At 38.2% G+C, this 12,324-nt stretch overlaps 2 protein-coding genes across 2 annotated transcripts; one reads left to right on the top strand and one right to left on the bottom strand.

Moving 5' to 3' along the window:
• Positions 1-58: 58 nt before the first annotated feature.
• Positions 59-9,427, bottom strand: ccnh (cyclin H). The gene is made up of 10 exons (XM_060884228.1): positions 9,272-9,427; positions 6,720-6,847; positions 5,137-5,259; positions 4,802-4,875; positions 3,952-4,162; positions 3,208-3,371; positions 2,215-2,282; positions 1,989-2,097; positions 389-452; positions 59-285 (listed from the first exon to the last, which is right to left on the bottom strand). Exons 2-10 carry the CDS (start codon positions 6,834-6,836, stop codon positions 253-255), a joined length of 963 nt encoding a protein of 320 aa, XP_060740211.1. The 5' UTR covers positions 6,837-6,847; positions 9,272-9,427; the 3' UTR covers positions 59-252.
• A 217-nt stretch (positions 9,428-9,644) lies between these two features.
• Positions 9,645-12,176, top strand: LOC132855327 (uncharacterized). The gene has a single exon (XM_060884201.1). It carries the CDS (start codon positions 9,730-9,732, stop codon positions 10,531-10,533), a length of 804 nt encoding a protein of 267 aa, XP_060740184.1. The 5' UTR covers positions 9,645-9,729; the 3' UTR covers positions 10,534-12,176.
• The last annotated feature ends 148 nt before the right edge of the window (positions 12,177-12,324 follow it).

Below are 12,324 nucleotides of genomic sequence, written 5' to 3'. Positions count from 1 at the left end.
TTCCTGACCCATGTTAACATCTTTCTCTGCTTTGTCGAACTTAATCCACATCCATAAATACGTACAAAATGTTTATTTTCAGTGAATTAAACATAACTACAGCAGGCAAATATTGCCTATGTATTTACAAAATAGCATAAAGTAATAGACTGTGGCCAAAACAGAAAGCACTGGTTTCACCTCGACTAGGCAGCTAAATGAATCTGTACATTGAAGCAACATGTATTCATAAAACAAGATGAACTAACGATGTTACAAAATATCCAGGTCTTCGTCAGTCCACTCCTACAAAGTGATAACATGTAATTAGATTCCCTATACAGAAGCAGATAAAAAAATGAAAAGGTGCTCGAAAGGAACTGCCAGAGGTAAAGGAGTCATATCTTACCTCTTCAGTAACAAGAGGCTTTTTCACGACGTGGTCGTCATCTTCATAGCCATGCTTCCTTTTTCTGAAAAACATGGCCAGAATACATGAAAAAAAAATCCATCAACCTGTTCTAGTGATGTAGACTCTAGTTTAGCTTTACATCAACCTATACATCTGAGCATGCAAGTGCATTCTATCCTCAGTCTCCTCCATGTGTAGTTTTAGACTCATGTCCATGCATCACATAGTCAGCTAAATACATCTATCATCTCTCCAGGACAAGGTAGGTACTAAAAGATTAGGTAGGTATTAAAACATTTAAAAAAAATATTCATTTCATCCCTGATATGTTTGTTCATATTGTTATTAGCTGCTTAATAATTTAGTCCAGTTGTGCTTTGAACATTCTTTATTTTACAGACCTGAATGTACCATCTTGGCTGCTACAATTCAGGTGCTCTGAAGACCATCCGACCGTACACGAGTTTCTAATGAAGATTTTCATTGTTGAAGACGCAGGGTAAAGTCTACTGTTTTTTTGTTTTGTTTTGTTTTTCTAAAAACTTAAATCAGGGCAAAATGCTTTAGGGACTCTATTCATGAGCAGTGAACTCCTGAGCTATGAAGAACTACATTATTTTCCAGCCTCTGCAGGAGTTTTTTTTTTTTTTTCCAGCAAGCCCTTAGGAAATATGCTGAGCTCTGGAAATTCAATTCGCCTGAACTACAAGCCTTAAGAAACCTGCACTCAAAAGCCACTGTGTAAACCTCTTCCTACGAGTTGTCCTGATAGAGTGCACTGATCCTATCGTACCTCCTCCTGAGCAGCTTTCCCCGATGAAATGCTGCACCTCAGCTTTTATCTCCAAACCAGGCATCTGTGAGATGGATGAGCGGTGTGCTGAGACGGATAAAACTTTCTGAAGGACAGATAGTGAAGTTGTCGTTCCTCTGTGCATGTGTTTACATATGATAAACTGCCCGTACGTTTTTACACCTAATCTGGATCACATCACGTTCTGCCGCTGTCGTCCCAAAGGAATGCAATACTCACTGGGTGTGATAGTACTTTCACCTCCGTCACCCAGTGCTAACCGGTTCACGGACACTGTTTAATCAATACTAGTGCATTTGATTTATGCAAGAAATGACTAATACGCATTTTGTAACACCGCTGTATGCTTCCTGACATCTTGTTTGTAAATATTGTGATGATAAACTGTTTAGAAACAGCTTTGCCAAGGAGACAAATCATTTGTGATTTGGTCGGTTTGGGGGGAAAAAACAACTTCTGCTCAATTAGCCGTACAAACATGAGATTTCACTATATACCAAAATGTTTGACTGTAGTTTAGCCGTGTTCATCTGTGATTGGACATTAGAAACAGCATGACGCTGATGTATTATGTCTGCCCTGATTTTATGAAAGCTGTTGGATTTTTTTTTTTTAATTATTTTTCTACCTGATTTAAAAAAAAAACAAACAAAAAAAAACACCACACTTTTGCATCTAGGATACAAGTGACTGACCAGGCTGAATAAAACTGTTTGTATTATGATGTGTAAATTGTGTTTTTAGAATTTCACTACACTTTATGGCACCAACATGAGTACTCACAGGTTTGTGTTGCTGTTAAACTCTGCGTGAATCCTTTCCAGTTTCTGTTTGCAAACGGCCACTTCTTCGGCTTTGGGAAGCTCGTATTCCTTAGCGAGATTAGCGATTCCTAATATAGCAAAAGACAATCCCAGACTATAACAACTAATATATATATATATTCCACACATTTCCAAGTTGACCTGAAAGCAATTTTTTTTTTTAAAATGATGAGAAAAATCCTTACGCCTCATTGCGTCATACATCTTTGAAAGGGTCTCCTTTTCTTTTAGACCCATGCACTCGATAAGATACCTACAGGAAGTAGCAGATGATATTTTTCAGGTGAGAGCTAAAGATGTGTCCTCTACATGCATACCTACAGTACATTCTAATGGCATCCAACCTGTTTTTGTTGTATGATGGGTTACAACCTGAAGCTGAACATTATTTAATTAAAAATGTAGTTTTCCATAATGTTCAATTCCATCCGATTCATTTTTATCTAATGTTGGACTGTGATTATAACCAGAGACCTAAACACATTGTGCGTTTTTTTTATTTTTTTTTAAACTATTCTCATTGGGCAACACTCATTGTCCATTCTTACTGCTAGCATACACTCGCTCATTTTCAAGAGTGATCCCCTCCTACAATAGTGAAACGACCACAGTGTACCACAGCATGCTCTGTTCTAATTGGCTAAAGGAGGTTCATTTCCAAACCAGCAGCTTTAATGGTAATTCCAGCTGCAAAGCAAATCACAAGTATATATTAGTGTGCTCATTCCAATACAGTATTGTTTCTAGATTAACAACTAACACAGGGACTTGTGTAGGACAGCTTCTCAAACATTTTTTAGCAACATGAACCAATGGAAAATGGTTGTTTTCTGTAAAGGACGAAGTCTCCTGTGTGATGTATTCCGATCATTTCTCAGCAACGTCTCAAGCTGCATTGTTGCTGGTACGGTGGTGACCGTTATTAAGTGACAGCAGGTACTTTAGGACTCTTGTTATATAAGAGCATCATAAACCTAAAGATAATGATAGTAACTCCACATACACTCACGCCACCCAGTTATTGATCATTTTCTTCTAAGCTCTTAGCTGCAAGTGTTTTATTCCTCACAATAGATTAGCAGCACATGACTAAGACTCACCATTTTGCTGCATACTTTAAAATACAAGGAGAAAATCCATTAGTCTGTACAGCATATCAGGGTGTGTTTGAAACTCACGGCTCCATGTTGAGGCCTGCTCGAGCTGCGCTGTTGAAGACGGAAGTGAGGGCGATCTGGGATGGAGAGAACAAAAGGCCTGTGTCTGTCATGGCTGCTCTATTAAGAAAATCCTCTGCGTTTTTTCTCAACATCTCTGGATTCTCCAATAGCGGATATCTTGTCTAGGAGGGAAAAAAAGCCATTTTCACAAAACATGACAATTTAACAAGGAAAAATTCATGGTAGTTCAAAGACATTGGTTCCCTGCCACCTTGAGTAGGTTGAGAGAGGATGGATAGATGGATAGATAGGATGGATTGAAGGGACCTAAACAGGAATTCCAGCATGACTCCCCTGTGCATGAAACAAGCTCCATAAAGACATGGTTTGTTAAAGGTTGGCGTGGAAAGACTAAGAATCTGAGTGTCCTGCACAGACCCTGAACACTTCTGGGATACATTTGGAATGGTGACTACATCCCAGGCTTTCTCACCTAATAGGAATAAACACTAATCCCCACAGCCAGGCTCCAAACTAATAGAAAGCCTTCCCAGAAGAGTGGAGGTTGTAATACCAGAACAGGGGACTGAATTTGGATTAGAATACTCTAAAAGAACATAGACCATGTAATAGTCAGGTAATGACAAACCTATATAATGTATTTCATGAAGAGTAAGCGTGAGTACAATTAACTCAAGACATTGTAATCCTGACGGTGTCAAAAACATCGTCCCTTAGCATGGTACAATTCTGGAGTCTTACTTTCAGGTCTATGAGAAAGCCTTCAAGTGGCCGATACGGGTTGTGGATCACCAGGTGGAAGTTCAGCTGCTGGATGAGAAGCAGCTCATACTCCAGGATCTGCTCCAGAGCTCTCTCCTGAGCTGCTGGATTCTCCTGAAGATTCCCCACAAACTGAGTGCTGGAAACATTAAACTCGTCCACTTTACAGGACAAGTACGCACACGTCAACCTAGAGACCGGAGACAAGCAGAGAGGCTGGAAATGTGCAGATTTTATACTATAAACCACAGTTTTCTAACAGAACATTATATACTTAAAATGCTATGTCAGGTGAAACAAGAAACAAATTCTAATATCTGTTGCTTTGAGATTACCAACTACAGGCAACTCCAATTATCTGCACCATTAACCCATGACTAGAAAATGACCATTACACAAAAATATCTTCACACATTTGTAATACAATGTGATTGTAGAAAAAAAAAAAAAAAAACTGCCCTACATCCTAAAATGTCACTTTAAAATAATTTAAATATATTTATTTAGGTCCAAAAAATAGCTAAATTGATTGAAAATTAAAAGTCTTCCCACTGTAATCAAACAGGAAGTCATTCAGTTCTGTTAGTTTACTATCACCAAATAGAAAATACAGGGGTGCCAATACTTTTGACACCAATGCCATGTATATTAATATTTCGTTTTTATCAATATACTGTGCTTGTAATGTGATTCAATGGCACATCAATGGCAACTAACTATTTCAGATGAATTATATAGTAATGTGTAACCTGACACAATACCATCATGTATATTCAGTTCTAAGTGTGTACATACACACAAACTGATTTTTACCTGTTTTAATACTTACATTATTGTTCTTGGGTGGTACTCCATTAATGAGTTGTTTAAATAAAATCTTCGGAAATACATACAAGCCGTGCCCTAAAACAGTATAATACAACTTTGATTAAACTCCTGAATTTCATCTGCAAATTGTAAACAAATGCTCAAACACAGACCCTAATTATGTGACATTCTTCCCATGACCACAATAAAAATCGTATTATATCTGTACAGACGAGTATAGTGAGGGGGTTCAGCTGGGAGCCTGGCAGAAGGTACTAAAGCGTTTAAATCACTAGGACACTTGCAGAACCTGTATGAATGGTGTATGAGTGGGTGTGAAGCAGCTTTGAGAATTACCACCACAGATTTGGGCATCGCAGGTTTGAAAACTGTGCAGAAGTCAAGCAATCTCTTCTCATAGTGTCTAAAGAGCACTTTCTCTTCAGAGGGATCAAGAAATATGGATTCACTTATTCCAGGCTGTTAAAAGCAAAGATAAGACAAAAGATTATTGACCATTTTAATGACCATTTTAAAACAATGCTGCTGTGGGGTGACAGATTTAATCCCATGTTCCTTTCATTTGCTCGCCTTTCTAGATGCTGCAGAATTGTGAGGAATCAAACTCACTGCTCATTTAGCTCCATAGAGTTATTCAGACCCTCCAGGATTTTTTTTGTGAAATTGATAGTTGCTATAATTTACTGCCATGTCAGCTATTGAGGCTATCTTCATGGCAAGAACGGTTAATAAGAACTAAAATAACCTAAAATCACAAAGAAATAAATATAGACAAATATAGACAAATTAAATTTTTTACATTAACATATGACAGAAACTCAAACTTTTTCTGATGAAACCTTGTAAAATAGCTCTTTGAATGAATTGGCCTCATAAAATAACCTTCTGTGGTCATTATGCGCAGGACAGTCCAACAAAATATGCTTGACAGTAAGGGGAATGCTGCAGTACAAGTACTGAATGGGGTTTTTTGTGAATGTTGCAGCCAAAAATGCCTCCTGGTGGACCAGTGACAGGATCCCACGCTCTCATTGCCATGGCCAGGTTCGATTGCCATGGCCAGGTTTGATTCCCAGGCAGGGAGCTAACCCGGTGACGTGTTAACTCTCGGTGTTGGTCCCAAGCCCGAATAAAATGGGAGGGTTGCTTAAGGAAGGGGATCCGGCTTACAACCTGTGTCAAATCTAATATGCAGACCACATGATCCACTGTGGCGTCCCTGAACAGGGAGCAGGCTGACTTTTTTGTGCCATTTTTTGGTGTAATTACAAACACAGGATTCTTCTATTAAACTACTACCAATGAAGACACACACACATATACATTATATATACATACTTAGTTTTAAAAGAGCTGTACACATGTTTGACTCATGTGAATCAAATAGGGCTTTGGCTGAATGACGTGTTATGACATTCCCAAAAGCTGCATAAAACTTAAAAAATACCTCTGTCTGATATTGTTTGAATTTGCTTTGTTTTTTGCAGTTATGAATTTTCAGGAGGGACTGAGTATTATCACAGATTTACTTAATGTTTTATTTATTTTTTTTAAAGAGCACATTATAGCAGAAATCATGCTTCCTTCACTGCTGAACTTCGTGGTCACAAGCTGTAGATAACACTCAAAAATTGTTGGATGCATTTTTAAACTAAATCCTTATTTAAACTAATGCTTCTTTCTTTTTCTGTACCAACCCATTTTGTACCACAAATCTTACTAGGAAAGTCTCAGAAAAGATCTCAGTAAGGTTAAGGAAGATTTAGTAGTACTAATTCAAGGCTAGAATCTAAAATAGCTACATGTTCTATAGAAAATACAACTATATGACTGACTAACTCATCCGCACAGTTAAACCAGTGCTGGGAAAATATTTTCTAGAGCACATATAGCTCATTCTGCTATTTTACCCCACATACCTTTCGGAGACTTAGGGCTTTTGCACAAAACTTCTGATTAGCCTCGATTCTTAACTTTTCCAAGTTGGTCTCTTTACTGAAAGTCCAAAATTTCTTCTGGGAGCTGTTGTGGTACATAGCTGCAGTTACTGAAAAACAGTAGCAGGGTTTCTTTTATTAAAGCATGGACGATAAATAAATATATGAATGCTTTCAGTTCCAGTGAGTAAAGCATTCAGGTTCTGGGTGTTGTATCATTTTTCCAATTTAAAAATCATTGACAGTCATTTATATGCTGTAGACTACGCAAACATACGATGCATGCAGATTAATCTACTAAGTAATAAAAAAAGAGGATACTGTAAAAGAGTTGCACATGCTCTAGTGGCTCAAACACTCCAATAGTTAAGAACACAGTCCTGACACTACATACAATTCAAAGTGAATCACAGTTCTAGACTAAAGCCAGGAACACTGTCTGCATCCCAAATTCCATTTGCATTTCGGTCAATGAAAAAAAACTCCTCAATGGTCACAGAAAACCTTTAATCTGACAAAAGTAATAATGAATAAAAATTCTATGAATGTTAACCAATGAAAGTCAGACATTGCTTTTCAACCATGCTTCAACGGAATTATTTTTAAAAAAAAAAAAGCTCATGGAACAGGCCTAGACAAAAATAATGGTACCCCTAAATTAATATTTTGTTGCACAACCTTTTGAGGCAATCACTGCAATCAGACAATTCCTGTAACTGTCAATAAGACTTCTGCACCTCTCAGCAGGTATTTTGGCCCACTTCTCATGAGCAAACTGCTCCAGTTGTTTCCGGTTTGAAGGGTGTCTTTTCCAGACGGCATGTTTCAGCTCCTTCCAAAGATGCTCAATAGGATTGAGGTCAGGGCTCATAGAAGGCCACTTTAGAATAGTCCAATGTTTTCCTCTTAGTCATTCTTGGGTGTTTTTAGCTTGTGTTTTGGCTTGTAAATTTCTCTCTAGAATCCCTTGATAGTCTTCAGATTTCATTGTACCCTGCACAGATTCAAGACACCCTGTGCCAGATGCAGCAAAGCAGCCCCAGAACATAACAGAGCCTCCTCCATGTTTCACAGTAGGGACAGTGTTCTTTTCTTGACATGCTTCATTTTTCCGTCTATGAACATAGAGCTGATGTGCCTTGGCAAAAAGTTCCATTTTTGTCTCATCTGTCCATAGGACATTCTCCCAGAAGCTTTGTGGCTTGTCAACATGTAGTTTGGCATATTCCAGTCTAGCTTTTTTATGATTTGTTTTCAACAATGGTGTCCTCCTTGGTCATCTCCCATGTAGTCCACTTTGGCTCAAACAAAAGTGTTTTGTTACCATTCGGATTATCCGTCTCCTTGATTTGTCATCAATTTTCCTCCTGCTGCCACGTCCAGGGAGGTTGGCTACAGTCCCATAGATCTTAAATTTCTGAATAATATGTGCAACTGTAGTCACAGGAACATCTAGCTGCTTGGAGATGGTCTTATAGCCTTTACCTTTATCATGCTTGTCTATAATTTTCTTTCTCGTGTCCTGAGACAACTCTTGCCTTTGCTTCCTCTGGTCCATGTTGAGTGTGGTACACACCATGTCACCAGACAACACAGTGACTACCTGGAGCCCTATATATAGGCCCACTGACAAGATTGTAGACACCTGTGATGCTAATTAGTGGACACACCTTGAATTAACATGTCCCTTTGGTCACATTATTTTCAGTCTTTTCTAGGGTACCATCATTTTTGTCTAGGCCTGTTCCATGAGTTTATTTTTTTAAATAATTCCGTTGAAGCATGGAATGAAAAGCAATGTCTGACTTTCGTTGGTTAACATTCATAGAATTTTTATTTATTATTACTTTTGTCAGATTAAAGTTTTTTCTGTGACCATTGTGAGTTTTTCTTTCATTGACCGAAGGGTACCAACAATTTTGTCCACGTGTGTAGATATATCTATACTATAAATAAAGATAGATTTATCCATCCATCCATCCATCCATCCATCTATCCATCTATCTATCTATCTCTCTCTCATATATATATATATATACATACATATATACACACACACACATGTATGTATGTATGTATGTATGTATGTATGTATGTATGTGTGCGTGTGTGTGTGTGTGCGTGTGTGCGTGTGTGTGTGCGTGTGTGGCTTCCCTGACTGCCGGTCTGCCTCCCTGACTGCCTGTAAAAGACATCTTGTCTGTTTACAGAGAAACCCGAACACATAATCTCCTTTACTGAAGACTTTCCTGACTGGGGACTGCTTACAAACAAGAAACATTCATTTATTTGCCACCTATAAAAGGTCACATCACTGATTACTCTATGCATTTATAAATCTGGTTATAATTAATATTAGATTATGTGGAGTGTCCTCCATATGTGTATAACGACTTAATGACAAACACACTGATGTATTTAATGTATTTCTTGGATCCATTTGTAATGTAACTATTGTTTACATTTTGCCTGATCAACCAATCAGCTAACTGTCTCTCTGTTAAAGTATAACGTGTGATTGAACAAAATCTCACCTCTGGATTCTGCCAAAACTCCCGCACTTTTATCAACCCGGTTACAAAAACAAACTCATTTAACTCCTACCGCACAGCACACGCACAACACACGCACCAGTTACTTCTTCGTGAACGGAGTGCAGTTAATTCTACATACATACTGCCACCTAGCGTCTCGTGTGTGACCTCAAGTAAAACATATTAAACATCAGAAGTTGATTAAAAAAATAACCTATACATCCCATAGACAAACTAGCTACAAAATGAACACGACGAAACAAACTGAAAATCGTTCCCTAATAAATCAAGTGGTTGTTTGTGTCGTTAAGAAATGTCTCATGAAATCTACGTCATAACAGGGTCCGGACTATATAAACACTCAACCAATTGTAGCGCGTGAAAAGGGAATAATCCGGAAGTAGCATCGGCAGCAATGGGGGAAAACAAACCGCGCCATCGCACTAGGTTCAGGCAACATGGCTGCGAATAAAAGAAGGTTCACGATCGAAGACAAAAGACGGATTCTTGAGCTGTATGACCAGCTTCCTCTGATGAGCCAAAGAAAGGCTGCGAAACGACTGAACGTGACTCCGTCTATGCTTTGGAATATTATCCATAACAGGAACTGCATAATAAAAGGCGAGATCATTAAACGTAAAAAGAACAAGTGGTTAGGATGTGGCAGGTCACCAAGACTCGAGGCAAACATCTGGAAATGGATCGATCAGATGCAGCAAAACGGAGCCCCTGTTACTGATCTAATGATTCACCGTAAAGCGATGGACATTGCTGGGCGAATGGGGATAGTTAGCTTCAGACCGAGTCCCACGTGGTACAGCGGGTTTAAGAAACGAGAGGCGATCGTGCGTGAGAGGTATCACATCTATCGGGCATCTGATCGCAACAATCTGCCTGATGAACAGCTCGGATCTGAGAACAAACCTATCCCTGCATCTCCAAACGCTGGTGTTGAGCCTCCTCCGGAACACAGCACTCATGACACTCTGGGAAAAAGTGCTACTGTGAACGAAACCGAACAGAACAAACAGCTTCAGGTCCAAAACAACCCTACAGCCCTGATGGGCAAAGTAAACGGACAGATGCAGACAGTTACTGTTCCTTCACTGCACCAAATGCAGGAAGCTATGAAGACTTTAGCCACTGGTTTGTTATACCGAGGCTTTAGTGACTTTAATCTCCTCCATCAGTTTGAGAGAGAAGTTTCAAACGTTGTGAAGAGATCAATGGCACAAGGATGTCAGGACAGTTTTGTAGCCTGAGTGCTGGGTCACTTAATATTGTTTTGTCTTCTGCAATGTTCAAGTGCACTATTTATACCCTGTGCCTTCTGTGGTGTATTATTTGGCTACTATCGTGTTGAAGTGCACTGTGGGATTACACCAACACACTGGATAACCTTCACAATGTTTGGAAAGACAGACTCACGTGTACTATGTAGTAAATAGGGTTTGGAAATACAAGGAAACACGTTGCCTAGTTTGGCTGCTTCACTACTGTTTGCTGTTATTTACAGTGATGGAACATTGAACGTCTACTTGTGTATATGATGGTTAATGTTTAAAACATCGTAGGCACGCTGCTGCCAAAAAAAGCCTATATTAGGTAGATTTCACTAATGGAAAAATTTTGTTTAACTGTTTATGGACAAAACACCACACTGCTGTTATAAAGCTACATTCTGTCATTGTCTGACATTGGTATGATACCGTGAATGATAGGCTTGCTTTTATCCATAGATGTTTCCTGGTCCTGTCCTACATGTGTTTTAAGTGTTTTCAATCCAGATCCAGTTAACCCATCCTAATCAACAGCCCTTCCTGTTTTGAAATGGGTCTGTTGGAGAAGGAAGTGCGATTAAAAAAAAATGTGTAGGATACAGGGTTGGGAAACTGTGCTGTTGGTCATTGTGTATATTAATGATCAGAGACCTTATTTTTTTTTATAACTCAGCCTCTCATTGAAATTATAATAGTCAGGTCCTTGTTCTGGTGAATGTGGTTTGGAAAACTTGGGCATTCAGCATCAATTTGATTGTAGGCTGATGTTTCCTTGTTTGCAGGTTCAGTTATCAGTTTATTACTCTTTTTCAGTCATGGTTTTCAATTTGTACTTTGCAAAATATCTTCATTTTTTTCCAATGGAGAAATATCAAACCATCTGTAAAGCAGCTTTAGACCACTGTCTTTAGACCATTTAGATGTATTTTAATTGTGTTGTATGGATTTTTTTTTTTTTATTATTCTTTTTTTTTTAGCTTTCTCTTATGTGGCCACAAAGGGGCGCTGCTTCTCATGTAATTTTGTGTCTGTAATCTCACCCATGTGGAAACTACATAAACATGTTGATAAACTGTGGCGTGTTGGTTATGGTGGTAGACTTTTTATTTATTTATTTTTTTAATTCTTGTTCATTCATTAACGTACACATATTTATTCAGATATTGAAATCCTTTTTTATACAAGAAGAACAAAAAAGGAACCTGTTTTAAAGCTTAAATGTGTAAATATTGAGTTGGAAATTGTACACATTTTGGAGTTACAGTACTGACAGTACAACATATTCCTGTTCATTGCTTTGACTTTTCATAAACTTTTTATTTCAACGTTTGAGTTTTCCTACTTTATTACACTGAGAAGTTTTGCGAATCATAAAGACATAGATGTTCAGAAAGTCTGAACAATATGATTTGCTGGAGAACTCGGTGATAATGAGAGTTTGATCAGCGTGTTAAACGTGTACAGTGAATATTTGTGAGATTTGATGCAACTGCAGTAGTTAGAACAGGGGATGCTTGAAGTGTAATGCTTTCTCCAAGTTCAAACTCATATCATGTTTTTTTTTTTTTAATGTCTCATATTGCAGACGCTGGCAGTTTCGGGTGTATATTTAGATCATTCATATACTGTAACAATGTTAAGCCACTATGTGGAATAATGCCTTTTTTTTGTTTTGTTTTGTTTTAACATGGAGGTAAAAATAAATGTTCACACAGCAGATAGATGAATGAAAGGCCAAAGGTCTTGTCTGATTCTAATGAATTAAAATAAATC

This window comes from Tachysurus vachellii, chromosome 12 (assembly GCF_030014155.1).
Source record: "Tachysurus vachellii isolate PV-2020 chromosome 12, HZAU_Pvac_v1, whole genome shotgun sequence".
Lineage (NCBI taxonomy): Eukaryota > Metazoa > Chordata > Actinopteri > Siluriformes > Bagridae > Tachysurus > Tachysurus vachellii.
The sequence above is the reverse complement of the archived record's forward strand: the minus strand, read 5'-3'. Positions and strand labels throughout refer to the sequence as shown.

What these genes read in the sequence shown, in the direction of transcription:
- ccnh (XM_060884228.1), bottom strand. Translation starts at nt 6,836, where the DNA reads ATGTACCACAACAGCTCCCAGAAGAAATTTTGGACTTTCAGTAAAGAG. An exon ending in AAGCCCTAAGTCTCCGAAAG is followed by an intron (nt 5,260 to 6,719) that starts GTATGTGGGGTA and finishes TGCTTTTAACAG; the next exon opens with CCTGGAATAAGTGAATCCAT. An exon ending in GCTTTCTCATAGACCTGAAA is followed by an intron (nt 3,372 to 3,951) that starts GTAAGACTCCAG and finishes TTTCCCTCCTAG; the next exon opens with ACAAGATATCCGCTATTGGA.
- LOC132855327 (XM_060884201.1), top strand. Translation starts at nt 9,730, where the DNA reads ATGGCTGCGAATAAAAGAAGGTTCACGATCGAAGACAAAAGACGGATT.